The sequence below is a fragment of the Bubalus bubalis genome, chromosome 3 (genome assembly GCF_019923935.1).
Source record: "Bubalus bubalis isolate 160015118507 breed Murrah chromosome 3, NDDB_SH_1, whole genome shotgun sequence".
NCBI lineage: Eukaryota > Metazoa > Chordata > Mammalia > Artiodactyla > Bovidae > Bubalus > Bubalus bubalis.
The window spans coordinates 51,131,087-51,148,944 of NC_059159.1; the positions used below are offsets into that span (position 1 = coordinate 51,131,087).

Sequence of the window (17,858 nt, forward strand, 5' to 3'; positions counted from 1 at the left end):
TAACAGAACAAAACCAAATGGCCTTAAAATAACAGAAATCTATTTTCTCTCATTTCTGGAAGCCCAAAGTCCAAAATCAAGGTGTTGGCGAGGCTGCACTCCCTCTAGAGTTCTAACAGAGAATCTGTTCTTTGCCTTTGCCAACTTCTGGTGACTAAACATTTCTTTCCTTATGGCTAGATACCACTCCAGTATTTACCTCTGGAGTCTCATTTCTTCCTCCTCTTCTCTGTGTCTTCTCCTCTTCTTTGTATCTTTTAAGGGTACATTAATTAATTATTTAATATCATTAAATGATTCCATTTAATATTAGCACTGATAATCCATGATAACTTCTGATCTAGATATTAATCATGTATTTGTCATACAAGGTAATAGTCACTCTTTGTACTATAATGTACTCTATGTAGGTCCCACAGATTAGGATCTGGGTATGTCTTGTTTTGAGCACTGTTTACTTCATTACAGTCCACCCTCTCTGAACCCTCAAATTCAGGATAATTTCATGTGCAAAATACGTTTACCCCATACGAACATCCCTGGAAATCTCAGCACATTACAACATCAGTTCTTAACAGTAAAATCTCTTTAAAATATCATCAGACTCAAAGTTCACATCTCATCGAAAGTACCCAAATTCGGTCTAGTTGTCACCCTGTGTATGATCCATCCTGGAGCAAAATTTGTTTTGATCTGTGTAGAAGAAGGTAGAGAGAGAATGAAGCAGAAAAAAATACATGGAGAAATAAAGATGGGAAATGTTCCAGATTTAGTGAAAGACACATTTTGAATATGACAAAGCTGAAGTTTAAGAATGACATAGTAAACTTTCTGAAAACCAAAGCAAATCTTGAAAGTAGCCAGAGGAAAATAACATATACAGAGAAAAAACATTTTCAAACTGTTGACTTCTTATCAGAAACCATGGAAGTCAGAAGGCAGTGGAATATCTTGTTTAAAGGACTGAAAGAAAAAAATACTGGTAATAAAAAATTCTCCATCTAGCAAGAGTATCATTTAAGAACGACGAAGTGAACAGTAAACCTTGCAAATCCACACTGTTGTGCAGGGAGAAAGGATAACCAGAGCAAACTTGGATATTTCGGAAGTAATGAGATATCCGAGGAATGATCAATTTCATATTAAAGAGGATTTCTCCCCTTTCTTAATTCATTTAAAATATAAATGTTAACATTTTAAATTTAATGTTAAGATACTTTTTATATGTGAGAAATTTAAACATTTTCTGGGGCTTGTATTGTATACATGTAGTACATATGATACCTATAGCATAATACCGTTGGTGGTTGGGCGGGAACAGGTATATGGAATTATACTGTTCCAAGGTTCATTTGTGCTGTACCTAAAAAGACAAAACTTCATTTAAAATGGAATTCTAAAAAAATATTTAATTAATTCAAAAGTAATTTTGCCAAAAGGGAAGAACAGAGACACAAGACACAGGATAAACAGAAAACAAAATTAAATAGTACATCAAAATCCAGCCATATAAATCATATACTAAATATTAACATATTTCAGCCTAAAGAACTCCAAACTAAAGGGACAAATTACCTACTAAAGATTGTCTTTGAGTCTTTAATATAATGATAGTAAATACATGTTAAAAGGTATGTCATGCAAATAATAAACATGAATATTAAAAATTTGACTGTATTAATATAAACTAAGAAAGAGGTTAAGACAAAAGATATTACCAGAGATATTTCACAATGTTCAAGAGTCAAATTATCAGGAAGATTTAAATGTCTGTGCACCTAAAACTAAGTTTAATAACACTTCCTAAACATTTGATGTGGCTCAGACGGTAAAGAATCCGCCTGCAATTCAGGAGACCTGGGTTTGCTCCCTGAATTGGGAAGATCCCCTGGAGGAGGGCATGGCAACCCACTCCAGTATTCTTGCCTGGAGAAGCCCCATGGACAGAGGAGCCTGGTGGGCTACAGTCCATGGGGTCGCAAAGAGTCATACATGACTGGACAACTAAATACATAAGGAAAAAAGGGCAAATCTCTGAGCAGTCCTGTTAACTATCTTGTCCTGAACAGCTAACCCCCAACACCTGTAGTATATTTATGCTTTTAAGGTGTGACATCTTGTATACTTTGTATGATAGGAAGCAATGGACAGTAGATGGGCAAAGATGCATGACTGATGAATTTGGATGGAAATCACTATGCAGGGCAGGGCAAAGCGGCTATGATGAGCAGCTTGACTCTAGCCTTCCTCACCAGTGGCTGGATTCACACCTTGGGCCTTAGTGACCCAGATTCTTCTGTTACCAGCCACGATGTATTTGTACAGCTCCTGGTCCTAAAAGAGGGACATCTGCAATCTGCCGGTATATAATCTCCTTCATGGCACACCAGACCATTGGCAAGGCCATTGACAGATGCCCAAGTTTCAGTATAAGTATAGCATTTCTATTAATAGTCCTTAGGGGGATTATCTAAAGCAGGGATCCACAAACTTCTTTAAAAAGCCAGAAAGTAAAATAGCTCTGCATTCTATATGTCCTCTGTATTACTTGTCATTGTAGCACAAAAACGTCCATACAGAAATGAATGGGCATCACTGGCCCGCAGTTATAGTGATTCCTCAATTAAAGCAGAGGCGATAGCTTTCCATTATCCTGCTGCGCTGATTGATCCTTATGTTTGTCTATCCCAAGTTTTTGTTGGTGCTGTGCAGCTACTCTGGGCCTGTGGACACCATCACTATTCATCTTAGCCAAACCATCAGTGAGTCAGGCATTCAAGGGAAACTCTGTGATTCCAGGGCTTATTGAACCACTGGCATTGCTTCAGGCAGTAGAGTAGGTGATAAAGTAGTTGTAAAAACAAGGTGCTCCTGGGGGTGTTCTGGCACACATTCTGGAGTATACCCTTCCCACTTGACTAGCAATCCCTCTTGGAACCTTCTACCACACTCATCGTTGGATTGGAATTGACTTGTCCCAGTACAGGTCTGGAAAAATCACAAATCCTCCATGAGTCAGTTGTTCAGTGACAAGAACCCAGAAGCAGGTTTAGTAGCTGCCATCTAAAAGAGGGAGTGCACTTGGATGCTGGCTCAGGCAGGTGGCGATGTTGTACTGGGATAACACCTCTGCATGCTTTAGCAGCCATTAAGCCTCCACCTTCACTTTTTCCTTGGATTCTGATGTGTCTGTTACATAACGTGGGAAGAAACAGAAAGGCTAGTAGGTGAGCCCCTATGGGCTTCTGTCTTCATGGCAGAGGGTACCCCCCCGACACATAGAAGCATGTAAGTACAATCAATTAAGCCATTAATACTAGTTGTTGAGTTCAGTCACTCAGTTGTGCCCGACTCCTTGTGACCCCATGGACTGCAGCACCCCATGGTCTCCCTGTCCATCACCAACTCCCGGAGTTTACTCAGATTCATGTCCATTGTGTTGGTGATGCCATCCAACCATCTCATCCTCTGTTGTCCCCTTCTCCTCCCTCCTTCAATCTTTCCCAGAATCAGGGTCTTTTCAAATGAGTCAGTTCTTCGTATCAGGTGGCCAAAGTGTTGGAGTTTCAGCTTCAGCATCAGTCCTTCCAATGAAGACTCAGGACTGATCTTCTTTAAGGTGGACAGGTTGGATCTCCTTGCAGTCCAAGAGACTCTCAAGAGTCTTCTCCAACACCACAGTTCAAAAGCATCAGTTCTTTGGTGCTCAGCTTTCTTTATAGTCCAACTCTCACATCCATCCATGACTACTGGAAAAACCATAGCTTTGACTAGACAGACCTTTATTGGCAAAGTAATGTCTCTGCTTTTTAATATGCTATCTAGGTTGGTCATAACTTTTCTTCCAAGGAGCAAGCATGTTTTAATTTCATGACTGCAGTCACCATCTACAGTGATTTTGGAGCCCCCCAAAAATAAAGTCTGTCACTGTTTTCCCTTCTATTTGCCTCGAAGTGATAGGAGCAGATGCTATGATCTTAGTTTTCTGAATGTTGATTTTTAAGCCAAGTTTTTCACTCTCCTCTTTCACTTTCATCAAGAGGCTCTTTAGTTCTTCTTTGCTTTCTGCCACAAGGCAGAAACTGCCACTAGTTATACTCATGAACATAAACTACGATAGTAGACCCGCCTGTGGCTGAGTGGTGAAGAATCTGCCTGCCAATGCAGGAGACGCGGGTTCAGCCCCTACTTTTGGAAGATCTTCTCGAGAAGGAAATGGTGACCCACTCCAGTGTTCTTGCCTGGAGAATCCCATGGACAGTGGAGTGTGGTGGCCTACAGTCCTTGGGGTTACACAGAGTTGGACACGACTGAGCACGTGCACACGCATGCACAAGGTCACTTTAGTTCTCTGTGCTTAGGCTTTGCTCTAGGATATTTTTTACTTCTGCGCAGGTAAGGGCTGTTTCCCCTTACACGAGGACATGGACTAACGTGTTTTAAGGTGCACATGCCAGTTTTTCCAGTGACAGCTGCCAGGTCATCTCATTATCCCCTGTCTCTGCGGCCGGGGAGGCTAGCCTGCAGATACTATGGGCGCAGCCAGGAGTGTCAGCCTTTTTTCCTCATTTGGCCAAGCATTCGTGCCAGTTATTTCTGGATGAGCAGCGGTGCTGCTCACCAGTGTCCAGGGAGGATCCAGGCACAGCAGCCCCTTCCTTTCTGTCCCCACTCTTAGCACTGCCATGGTTCACACTGTAGTCCTTGGCGTTTTAGGGCCGCCCCTCATCCTCGCCTCCACACAAGTTCAAGCTCCAGCAGGAGTCGGCTCCAGGGGCACTGCTGACACCAGGGTGTCACATCCGCGTTTTGTTTGTTTCAGTTTTTATGGAAATAATCATAGATTCATGTGCACTTAAAAGAAATTGTACTAAGAGATCCCATGTACATTTTATCCAGTTAATCCCAGCACTAGCATTTTGCAAAATTAGAATGACAACCAATACACTGACATTGGCACAATGCATTGAACTTGATCAGATTTCACCTGATTTACTTGTGTTCATGTGTGTATATGTGTGTGTAAGTGTATATATTTTAATCACATATGTCGGCAGTATCTTCCACTGCTGTCAAGATACTGAACAGTCCCCTCATATTACCCTTTTGTAAGTAACCTAACTTTCACAGTTTGTATAAACATTCACCTGAACAATTTACAGTTTGCAGTATTACGAATATGTTATGTGAACATACTTTTCATTTCTCTGGCATAGATGCCAAAGAGTTCAGTGTGCTACTTATTTTAGCTCATTTTCAAATTTTTAGCGCCTAGCAGAGTGCAAGCTTTGAAAGGCTTCCCCTGAATATGTTATTGACTACATAAATGAATCTGAAGAATCGATATGGGGAGGCAGTAGGCAGATGAGTTAGATGCTATGTATGGATTATCTGTCTGTACCACATCTCCATGTAAGCAACTTATTCTCACGCCAGCTTATTGCTTTTAACCTTGTTGCTTTGTCAGAGTTAGACCATGTTAAATGAAAGTGTATTTATTAATTTTGAAAGAGAAATCATTGAACTGTTGGGTTGGGAATGTCTATGTTGTTTTTAGTTGCTAAGTTATGTCCAACTTTTTTGGGACCCCATGGACTGTAGCTTACCAAGCTCCTCTGTCTGTGGGATTCTGCAGGCAAGAATACTGGAGTGGGCTGCCATTTCCTTCTCCAGGGGATCTTCCCAGCTCAGGGATTGAACCCACATCTCCTGCATTGGTAGGCAGATTCTTTATCACTGAGCCACCAGGGAATCCCATATTAATATATTGTGTATTAATTAATGTTATATATTCATTCTTGGGCACATAGCTTGTTTTAAATATTTTCCTTTGTTTTCATTAAACATAACCTCATCTGATGGCTTGGACCTTGACCAGTTAGCATTTGTGGTATGGGACTTGTCTTTATGGTTTGATTGCCATTCTTAACAGGCTTCTGAAAGACAGTAGGTACTCTGGGATTTGAGATATTTTATCTGAGTACTCTCTGCTTTCAGGTTTTCTTTCTTTTTACAAGGGAGTTGGAAAGGGAATTGGTAATTGAATCTTTAGGCATATATTTGGCTACAGAAATAAAAACACAGGGTTTATTTTTCTCACCTTACAAGAAGGCTGCTGCTGGTTTTGGTACAGTGTCTCAGTGACTTTCTTTTTCTTGTGATCACTTTGTAATTGCCACTCCATGGGGCATCATTTCTGAATTCAAAGCAGTAAGATGAATTCACACAGTAAGGACAGCTTCAGTGATGTTAATTCCTTTTATCAGGAAAGTGGATACTTTCCCAGAATACTGCAGCAGCATCCTGCTTTTGTCTGGCTGATCATAACTGTGTCAGCGCCTGCTGTAAGAGAGGCTGTGGGCAGTGCATTGGATGCATCTGTAGTGGTGGCAGGTGAGGTTGTGAAGGCAGGAGGTCGGGTGTTCCATGTGCCATCCACTAGTTACATCTGTATAACCATAAATCAAAGTATCGTGCATTTTCATCATCTCAGAAAGTTTCCTCTGGCCCTTTTCAGTCAACCTACTGCCCCACTCACATCCTAGGAAATCATTGCTTTTACTTAATTTTTAAAAAAAGTATCTTTTACATAATTTCTAAGGTTTGGTATGGGGCTACAGGGCTGCTATTTCTGGTCAGTTTATTAATTTTTCTAGCTCCATATTAGAGACTTAAGGTCAGTAGCAGAGTCCTTATCTAAGTGTTCAAAAACTGCAGGTTTCTTGCTCGTGTCTCCCCCAAGACCTCCCAACACCTCCTGAATTGTAATTCTGAACGTGGGATCAAAAATCTGTATTTATTCTAGATAATCTAGGTGCTTCTTAGCACACTAAAGTTAGGGATTTTAGGGTGTTAAAATAACCCTAAAATTTTAAACTGCTCTTACTGGTTAATTGAGACCGTGGAGTAAATTGGTGGCATAAATTTAGAGCCTTGTGTGATGCTGATTGCTGTATGTTAGATTCTTAAATGTAATAACACTTAATTCTTATGCTCAAATACTGTTATTTTATATGTAATTTGAATTCAGCCTGTTCTATGAATGAATATATTCTTGGGGTTTTGTTTTAATAAAATGTTGAACATAATTATTCCATATATGTCTGCTATATTAGACTTTTGTGGCCCCAAATATTGTATGGGTGAGTAAATCAATGGAATTGATTTAGATTGCTGAAAAAATGCTTGTATAAAGTAGAATTACTGAAATACAGCTGTATTAAGTTTTAAGAAAAATTTAGTTTTCTACAGACCTAATTGGTTTCTCATAGCCAAATTTTTCATCATTACAATAAGAGGCAAGTGTGAGATGTTATAAATATGCCAAATAATGCATTTAAAGAGCAATAAATTATGTAACCCAATAGAAATTTGCAAAACAATTAAGCACTGTGTATTTCTCATTTATATCTTGTTAAGCATGATGACATTTGCTTATTTGAAAGCTCAAAACTGATAATAATGAGTGTCTTAATGAGGGTTCCCCATCTTTCTTATTTTTAACAATATGTGAAAAACCACCCAACTTGTTTGATAACATGGACAGTTACATCATTTTGCATTTTGTGGATAGGCGACTTGTTATCTTCTGTAACTTTATTTAAAGGATTAAACTTTCCCTAGTTTCTTGACTGCTGATGTCTTCAGCAACTCGTCTCTGCTCATTTATGTATCCTGATGTGTCTTTAAGGTCATAGAGCAGAATCACTTCTCTAACAGCAGTTTTCTAAGTAAGCATTTAGTGGGATTCTGTCTTCTTGCCTTGGTACTGTTTGTTACCACCACCTCATTGCAGAAGTATTCTTAAAAGAAGGAAACTTCTTTTCCTTGACCAGACCAAGAAGTTGTCTTGATTATAAGTATTTTGGAAAAAGGTTTTAGATAACATGGTTTAGTTCCACTGATGATGGAACATAAGTTACTCAATAAGCCTAAAGATTTTTTTATTTATTTGATTCTGGCTTGTGTTAATGCGTATGGTACAATAATATTAAATTCGTCTGGTGCTGTGTTTCTTCTCTCTTGCTTCTGCTATTTACCCTTTCCTTTGTCATGCTGCTTCCTTTTCTTTTGCTTTTCTGTTATTTGTTTAGCTGAAAGCTACTGTAGGCGAAGAAGACAAATGAGACACTTGAGGAACGACTTTCTATTTGTAATTCTAGACTCGCTGGGAGTTAAATTTCTCAGCATAAAGAATCAGGAGATTCTTTAATTATAACATTAACGTGGCATTTGGATGTGTCACAGTAATTGAAATGGGTGGGTGTGTGGTTCATTTTAGGGTTTATCTGTGTATTGATCATTTTTGCCTATCAGTCATCTTGCAATGAAATATTTGTTTGATGTATAAAACTAAAATTTCTTTTTATTTCAAAGGTTCTAGGCTCTTGTACTTTGATGAATAATTATAGCTTTTATTTATAGGATATTTCTGGAATGTTAGTCAAGATTTTGAGCTGAATTTAGGCTTATCAAAGATTTAATATATTGAAAATTAGCTTCTTAGATTGCTTGAAGAGTTTTACTTAGTTCATGTTGTTATAATGTTAGCTAATATTTTTCATATTCATATATATAGAGACACACGTGCATTTTTCATGTTAAATCCTACTCATCAGCATCTTTAAATTATCATACCTTTGTTGTCTTGTTTATTTTTTAAAATACTGTTTGACAGTTGTTTTATGTGCTGGAAAATTAGTTTATCATTTAGTCAGTGTAGAAATCTTATGTACCTGTGACTTGCCTGTTTTTCAAGAGACTGTGGTTAAAACAGTATTGAATTTTACTTGGCTATCTTTTTAAAGTATAAAAGTAAATAGAGATTTTTGTTTAAATTGTCACCATTAGACTGGTTTCAAGATAAAAGTAATAAATTCAGTTTGTTATTTTTAAAATACTGGAAATTCCATATTAGTGTCTGATAAATGTCATACAATTTAGTGAGTAACTTTACCTGGATCAGGTCTGTGGCCAACCAGTTGTTTCTGTAAAAAAGGTTTTTTTTTTAATGAACATAACTGCATGCATTGATCTATATATATTTTCTATGGTAACTTTGACCCTGGAAGGGCAGAGTTGAGTAGTTGAAATAGCTGAGAGAGAGTATACGGCCTGCAGTGTTTGCCAACCACTGCAATACATAAGTTTTTATGTTTTTAAATTGTTATCATGGCCGAAATCTTCCACTGTGTATATGTATATATCACATCTTTTTTCTCCAGTCATCTGTTGATGGGCATTTGGGTCGTCATTAGAGTGTTTTGAGACATTTTCTCTTCCTACTTCTCTTCAGGGTCCTTTAGCTGCTGTGTTTATTGAAGGAACTCCTACCTAACTTTCCTTCAGCTATCCTTATCTCCACTACACATCCACTCCCCTGCATTTCACTCCCACAGTCATCCTTCAAGAACTGAATGCTCTGTTTTTCTTTGGCTGTGCTGTGCTGATTGTGGGATCTTAGTTCTCCGCCAGGGATGGAACTCGGACCCACGGCAGTGAAAGTGCCGAGTCTTAACCACTGGACCTCTAGGGAGTTGCTCAGAATTGAAATCTTTACTCCACTCTTTTCTAAATAAAATCCAGACACCGCTTGCTCTGACTTTCATGTTGTTTCTGGCATACAGAATTACTTGCCATTCGTTTCCATCTTGAAAGTGAAAGTGTTAGTCTCTCAGTTGTATCTGACTCTGCGACCCCATGGTCTGCCAGACTCCTCTGTCCATGGAATTCTCCAGACAAGGATACTGGAGTGGGTTGCCATTCCTTTCTCCAAGGGATCTTCCTGAACAAGGGATTGAACTTAGGTTTACCATCTGAGCCACCTGGGAAGCCCCTTCCATCTTATGTTTATGCATTTATATCCAAAGTAGAATATCTTAATATGTCTGAATTAGAATGCCCTTCTCTCCTTTCTTTATAAATATATCCTACTTCAAAACTCATTTCCAGAACCCAGAACTATTCAGATCATGTTTTTTGATGCCACTCCTGATCTGTATCTACCCTCTCGAACATCTCCTTTTTGCCTGTCACAAGCAGAGTTTGTATATTCCTTCTCTTTTGTTACCACCATGCCTCATATGTAATAGTTATTTCACTTTTATATGTTATATTTTTGTTAATTTCTTATGTCTTTCCTTCCTTGTAGGCTGTGAGCTCAAGGATGATTTTATCTGCCTCCTGTTCCTAGTATTTATTAGCATGTTACTTAGCATATTTGTTGAACAAATGATTAGATTAATAACTTCACCTTGTATACATTGTATAATGTATGTTTTAATTTTTCTCTTCTATACTTTTTGGAAGGCAGATGCCTTTAAAGAAATGAATATTATCCATGTGTATATATATATATATATATATATTTTTTTTTTTTAAATATAGGTTTATAGAGTGAAACCGCCTAGGTCTTATTTTCTGATTTGGCACTCTATACAACAACAGACAGAATTAATTCCCTTTAGAATATCTAAATCTTATCAAATCCCTGATGTAAAGTTTTGATCACTATTCAGAATGAGTCTAATCTTTAAGATAAGCATTTTGAAAATATAGCCTGATCTGAGATAAATTTGGTAACCAAGCAAGCATTTCTGTTTATATTTGGAAATATGTGTGTGATATTCTTCATTAAATCTGAATAGTTTCGGTCATTTCTGTGTTTTTCCATGTTTCATTTTAGGTGCAAGACATATGCTTCAGCCATGACTGTCGCTGGGTTGTGGTCAGTACACTCCGGGGCACTTCCCATGTTTTCCCAATCAACCCTTATGGTGGCCAGCCTTGTGTTCGAACGCATATGTCACCACGAGTCGTGAATCGTATGAGCCGTTTCCAGAAGAGTGCTGGGCTGGAAGAGATTGAACAGGAACTGACGTCTAAGCAAGGAGGTCGCTGTAGCCCTGTTCCAGGTCTATCCAGCAGCCCCTCTGGATCCCCTCTGCATGGTAAACTCAGTTTTCTCTTCACTGTTCCCAACAGGCCTTCTCCCTTTTACTTTTAATTTTTGAGATCTGGGATAAGATAAACCCGTTGTTCTAATCTGTTCATACAAAGAAAATCTTGGGTTCATTTGAGGACATTCTTAATATATTAAATCATTTAATAAATTTAAATAATGGTGATGATGATCATTACCATGATATTTTAACTCCCTAACTTTTTAACTATATAAGGATTACTTGATGCCATGTATATGGAATATGTGTTCAAGACCGTTTTCATAAATTTAGAGATTGAATTTTTTATCTGTAGATCTTTTCCAGAAAACTCTGGCTTTAACCAAAGTCAGTACTGTAGTTCATTAAGAAATATCTATTGTGGGAGGGGGATAGTCTTGAGTCATACATATTTTAGAGCAGCATTTGCATTTTATTTAAAATACACCTCTGTGGGATTTCTATTAATGTGTTGCACAAAAAGCTCCCCAAATCCCAAAGACACATATAAGTTGTTACTTTATTTTAGAGAAAATACTTGTATAACCATAATCCTAATCAATCAATAAAACATCAGAACTCCATTTTTGTGCCCCCTTTCCATAAAAGCAAACCATGATTCTGGCTTTAGAGTAATCACTTCCTTTTAAAAAAAGTGAACTATAGCTCACTATTGTTTGTGAGATTAATTCATATATTTCTATGTAGGTTTAATTCATTTATTTCCATTTCTCTTACATATTCCATTTGTATAAATATATTTCTACTTATTTGTTTATTCTTTCTCCAACTGTTGATTTATATTTTGGTGGTTTCTTGTGGAGTTCTTATGTATAATGAAGATATGAAAATGTTGGTACTTGTTTTATAGTGCAAATGTGTGCTCATTTTTGTGGAAATACTAGGTTATAACGTATGCAAATCGTGACTTTGGTAGATACTACCAGAGTGGTTGTAGTTATTTTCTTGGACTCCAGAATCACTGAGGATGGTGACTGAAGCCATGAAATTCAAAGATGCTTCCTCCTTGGAAATCTAGCAGAGACATCACTTTGCTGACAAAGGTCTTTACAGTCAAAGCTATGGTTTTTCCAGTAGTCATGCACAGATGTGAGAGTTGGACCATAAAGAAGACTGAGTGCTGAAGAATTGATGCTTTCGAATTGTGGTGCTGGAGAAGACTTTTGAGAGTCCCTTGGACTGCAAGGAGATCAAACCAGTCAATCCTAAAAGAAATCAACCCTGAATACTCATTGGAAGGACTGATACTGAGGCTGAAGCTCCAATACTTTGGCCCTCTGATGGGAAGAGCCAGCTCATTGGAAAAGACCCTAATGTTGGGAAAGATTGAAGACAGGAGGAGAAGGGAGTGACAGAGGATGAGATAGTTGGATGGCATCACTGACTCAATGGACACGAGTCTGAGGAAACTCTGGGAGATAGTGAAGGACAGGGGAGCCTTGTGTGTTGTGGTCCATAGGGTTGCAATGAGTTGGACATGACTTAGCAATTGTACAACAACAACTTCTATCTAGTTCCAAATATATTTTCTTCAATTCAAACAAAAACTGCATATTCTTTAAGAAATTCCTCCCTGCTTTTCTGTGCCCAAGTCCCTAGCAGCCACCAATCTGCTTCCATCCCTGTGGATGTACCTGATATGGATATTTCATATAACTGCAGTCATAAAATATGTCACGTTTTGTCTGGCTTCTTTGAGGTACAGCCACTTTGTAGTATGTATCAGCACTTCATTCCTTTTTATGGTTGAATAGTATTCTGTTATGTGAATGTTCCACAGTATTTTATCCATTCATCCATTGATGGATATTTGGGTTGTTTCTGCCTTCTAGCTTTTGTGGATAGTGGTACTATGAACATGTGTGTACAAATACTTGTTTGAGTGTATCTTTATGGTTCTGGATATATCCTTATCCTTATTTGTTTTAGCTCCTGCTTAAACACATGTGCTTTTGTAATACTTAGTCAATTAAAGATACATGTAATAGATAAATTTAGATATATTTTTTCCTTGGAGGAAATTTTAAGATAGACTGAAAAAATATATTTGTAACTAGAATCCTGGGGAGAAATTCTGCAACTCAGAAAAGTTTGGGCCCTTTGTTGTTTTTAAGATTTTTTTGATGTGGACCATTTTTAAAGTCTTTATTGAATTTGTTACAACGTTGCTTCTGTTTTATGTTGCTTTGGTTTTATGGCCACAAGGCAGGCATGTGGAGATCTTCTCTCCCTGACCAAGGATGGAACCCACAACCCCTGCATGAGGAAGTGAAGTCCTAACTGTTGGACCACCAGGGAAGTCCCAAGCTTGGGATCTTTGTTTTCTACCTAGATGATGTTTTGTGCTTTGGTTCTATTATTTTTTATAAGAACAGTTGTGATTCATTTATATTTAACTAGTGGTCCATGAGGGAGAAGGCAATGGCACCCCACTCCAGTACTCTTGCCTGGGAAATCCCATGGACGGAGGAGCCTGGTAGGCTACAGTCCATGTGGTTGCTAAGAGTCGGACATGACTGAGCGACTTCACTTTCATGCATTGGAGAAGGAAATGGCAACCCACTCCAGTGTTCTTGCCTGGAGAATCCCAGGGACAGGGGAGCCTGGTGGGCTGCGGTCTATGGGGTCTCACAGAGTCGGACACGACTGACACGGCTTAGCAGCAGCAGCAGCAGCAGTGGTCCATGAAAATCTTTTACAATAAGTCTTGGGTGAAAACAGTCATTAAAAAAAGTATTTAGCATGTTTAAAGGTTTAGAAAGCTTTGAGATATTTATTTATTTTTTCAGCTATTTTCAGGACATTTTACTTCAGAAATGATTCCTTACATTTTTGGTGTAACTTTTGTCACATTGGGTTCCCTGTTGGCTCAGTAGTAAAGTCTGCTAATACAGGAGATGTGGGTTTGATCCTTGAGTCAGGAAGATCCCCTGGAGAAGGAAATAGCAACCCACTCCAGTATTCTTGCCTGGGAAATCCCATGGATAGAGGAGTCTGGTGGGCTACAGTCCATGGAGTCACAAAAGAGCTGGACATAACTTGAGCTACTAAACAACAACAATACAACTTTGTTCTATAATTAGGAGGTGGTATAGACTGAGCGCCAAAAAACTAATGCTTTCAAACTGTGGTGCTGGAGAAGACTTTTGAGAGTCCATTGGACAGCAAGGAAATCAAACCAGTCCATCCTAAAGGAAATCAACCCTGAATATTCATTGGAAGGACTGATGGTGAAGCTGAAGCTCCAGTACTTTGGCCACCTGATGTGAAGAGCCGACTCATTGAAAAAGACCCTGATGCTGAGACAGATGGAGGGCAGGAGGAGAAGAGGGCAACAAAGGATGAGATGGTTGGATGGCATCATCGACTCAGTGGACATGAGTGTGAGCAAACTCTGGAGATAGTGAAGGACAGGGAAGCCAGGTATGCTACAGTCCATGGAGTCACATAGTCAGACACAACTTAGCGACTGAACATTGAACAACATAGGTTCTTCAAGGGCTTTGCTTTTTGTGTTGCATATCTTTCTTAACTTCACTTTTACTATAAACTTCATGGAGAGAGATTCAGTGTGCACACTGGCTGGCTAGGTTGACCAGAGAACCAGATGTATTAGTAGAAAAATAGGGAGAATGTATAGTCTTTCCATGTGTGCCTTTTCAGAGAGCGTTCTTCTGAGCTCCTCTTTTCTTCCCACTCTTCCTTCTCTAATAAGGTACCATATACCAGGTTCTGTGTTAGACTTTAGGCATAAGATGCACAGAAAATTGAGGTCATCTCTGCTTTTGTCTAAGGGGAAAAAGCACATACTTGAGTGCTGAACAAGTACCTTTCTGTGTATTTTTGCTGAAGAGTGCGAAGTGCCAACCAGTTAAGGATTTGTCATCTGTAAAAGATCAGACCTTTGAAGAGTAATACTTGAATTCTCTGTCAAAATATATTATTTTCTCTCAGCATTATTGCTTTCACAACTTTCTTAATATTTTTGCATAAAATTAAGAGAAGACATCTCAGAGAGGAGATTATGGGTTATTGGGCAACACAGCTGTTCTTAAATTCCCCTTTGAAAACAAGGAATTCTGGGGACATTTTCCTCCTCATAATGTGTGCTGAAGTTTTATTAAGTTGGAATTTCACCTGCTTACTCTGTCATTTTTTTCTCATTTTTAAAGTGCAGACATTCAAGTGCTGGTCATTTTTCTTTATGTTCTTTTTGTACGGTACATGTCAAAACAAAGTGGGCATTGTTGTTGGCTAGTTCTAAAAATGATGTATTTACAGTTTGTGTGGATAAACAATCTGATGCTAGTCAAAAACAATGTAAACTTTTGAACGGGGAGGGATTCATCTTGAAAATGAATCATGCTTTGGCGGTATTACCGTTGTTTGTCTGTGCTCTTTTTAGCAAAGTAAAGGAAACTGTTAAATAACAGTTGATATAGGGATATTTCCTTTTTACGTTCTGGAGGCAATCCAGTTTAAGTTAGGATTATTTTATCTATTTGCCATTTTTTACTGAACAGAGGATGTTTATTTATTTGAAACATAACTCTCTCTAAATATCTCTTTCATTTCTAATCTTGTCGCCTGGACCTTAGTCTTTGTAAGGCATTCTTAAGATCCATGAACGTGGATAGGAAAATATCTCAACTTTAGGTTTATGATCCCCTACCCAAAGTTAAATGTTTTATTTTACTATGAATGTAGACAACACATGCTAGTAATAGCAGTTCTTGTAACACTGTCACCAATAAAAACACAGATGCTTTTGTATCATATACAAAAAATATATTTTGAAGTGTTTTGAATTGTTGATATATTTTGAAATATGGTTTATGCTCATCATTGCTTGAAAATTTTTATATATTATTAGGTAATATTACTGCTTTTAATATTTATTTACATGTGTTACTATAGCAGAACTTAATTTTTAAAATAAATTGCTAGCTTTACTTCAATATAATAATACAGTTTTCTTTTGTAATTCTGTGTATTGTATCCCACGCATTTGTAAGTATTATTCTGAGAAAGAATCCACAGACTTTTCTGGACTGTTGAAGTAGTCCACGACAGAAACGATTAAGGATCTCTTGTCATCATTTCTTACCTCATCTGTTTCAGTAGACTCTTGCCCTTTTTTTTTCTTTTAACTATTGGAAGCATTTTCTATGTTAACCATAAATACACTCTTCCACTTTCCTACTTTCAGTTTTTCAGTGTTTCACCATGCTTTTGGGATGTTATGGAAGGTTCTATCTTCTTCCCAGCTTCTTGTCCCACCATACCTACATTTCTGTACCCTTCCCTGAAAAGGCCACATATATTCATTTCTTGACATACTCTTCTCGAAATACTTTTTATTCCCTGAATGTTTACTAAAACCCTACTTCATTCTGATCTAGCTAACACTGTCACTTCATCTCTTGCTGCTGCTGCTGCTGCTGCTGCTGCTGCTGCTGCTGCTAAGTCGCTTCAGTCGTGTCAGACTCTGTGCAACCCCATAGACAGGCAGCCCACCAGGCTCCCCCGTCCCTGGGATTCTCTAGGCAAGAACACTGGAGCGGGTTGCCATTTCCTTCTCCAATGCATGAAAGTGAAAAGTAAAAGGGAAGTCGCTCAGTCGTGTCCGACTCTTAGCGACCCCATGGACTGCAGCCTACCAGGCTCCTCCATCCATGGGATTTTCCAGGCAAGAGTACTGGAGTGGGGTGCCATTGCCTTCTTCCCACTTCATCTCTTAAACCTCTTTTAAACATCTCTTGATGTTGTGTCTTCTTTATCAGGCTTGGTATTGGCACTGTGAACATAATTTTATTATATTTTAATATGTTATTTGTTCATTGGCATGCCTGTGTCTCCCAGTGAATTGACCTCTATGAAGAGAGGATCTTTCTTGTTCATATTTGTACCTTGGTGCCTCACATAGTATTTGGTAAAATGTAGATTCTAACTCTTCAAATGAAAGTTTTCAAACATCTATCAAGGTTTTCTAATAAAAACAATTCATTACTTGTCAGAATGAAGAACTTTTCATTCATGGTAATGTTGCTTCTCATTTTAACATCTGTAAGATTCTTTCATTTTATTCAAGAACTTTTCATTAATGTTACTATGTTCCTGAGCTCTAAGGATACAGCAGTGAATAAAAGAGGAAAACATCTCTGACTTTCTAGTGGAGTGATATGTATGATACATAGGATAGATGGTAGGTGGATGGATGGATGAATAGGTAGTTTTATGTGCTATGGAACAAAGTAAAGGAAGGGAAATAGGGTGTACCGGAGAGGACTGCAGTTTGAAATTAGGATGCTTCCGGCAGGCCTTACTGAGAAGATGACATTTGAATAGCGTGATGGAAGTGTAGGAGGAAGTCATGCAGATACCTGCAGAACGTGTGCCAGGCAGAAGAAACAGCCAGTGGAAAACCCCTGAGCTGAGAATGTGTCTGGAGTGTCCCTGGAGAGGCAAGGAGACCCATGTGGCCGAGAAACATCATGCAAGCTGCAGAGTAGAAGATGCGGTCAGAGAGGAAGTGCAGCCAGGTCATGTCAGCCTTTGACTTTTACTCAGAGTGAAATGGGGCAGCTGTGGAGGGTTTTGAGTGACATGGCAAGACTGCAGAATGGAGACGTGTACTGGAAATGCACCGTCTGCCGTCTGGTAAGATTAGAAGCCTTTTGAGACCAGTGAAGAGGGTATCGCAGAAATCCAGGCGAGGAAAGAGAGTAGTCAGGGTGACCAGTAAGGCTTTTGGCCTGAGCACCTGGAAGGGTGGGACTGCTATCACAGGAAATGAGGATCACCGGGGTGAAGCAGGTTTGGGGGTAAAGACAGGATCAGAAGTTTTGGACATGTTTAGTTTAAGAGGCATCTTGACCTAGTGATGCTAGGTAGGTA

At 38.6% G+C, this 17,858-nt stretch overlaps 1 protein-coding gene across 13 annotated transcripts in view; it reads left to right on the forward strand.

Moving 5' to 3' along the window:
- The window catches only part of BCAS3 (BCAS3 microtubule associated cell migration factor), a 589,835-nt gene that overhangs the window by 205,227 nt on the left and 366,750 nt on the right, over window positions 1-17,858 (forward strand). For all 13 annotated transcript variants that reach the window (XM_044939593.2, XM_044939594.2, XM_044939599.2 and 10 more), the window contains exon 15: window positions 10,685-10,949. In XM_044939593.2, the coding sequence (XP_044795528.2) occupies window positions 10,685-10,949 (265 nt within the window). The remainder of the gene's footprint in view (window positions 1-10,684; window positions 10,950-17,858) is intronic.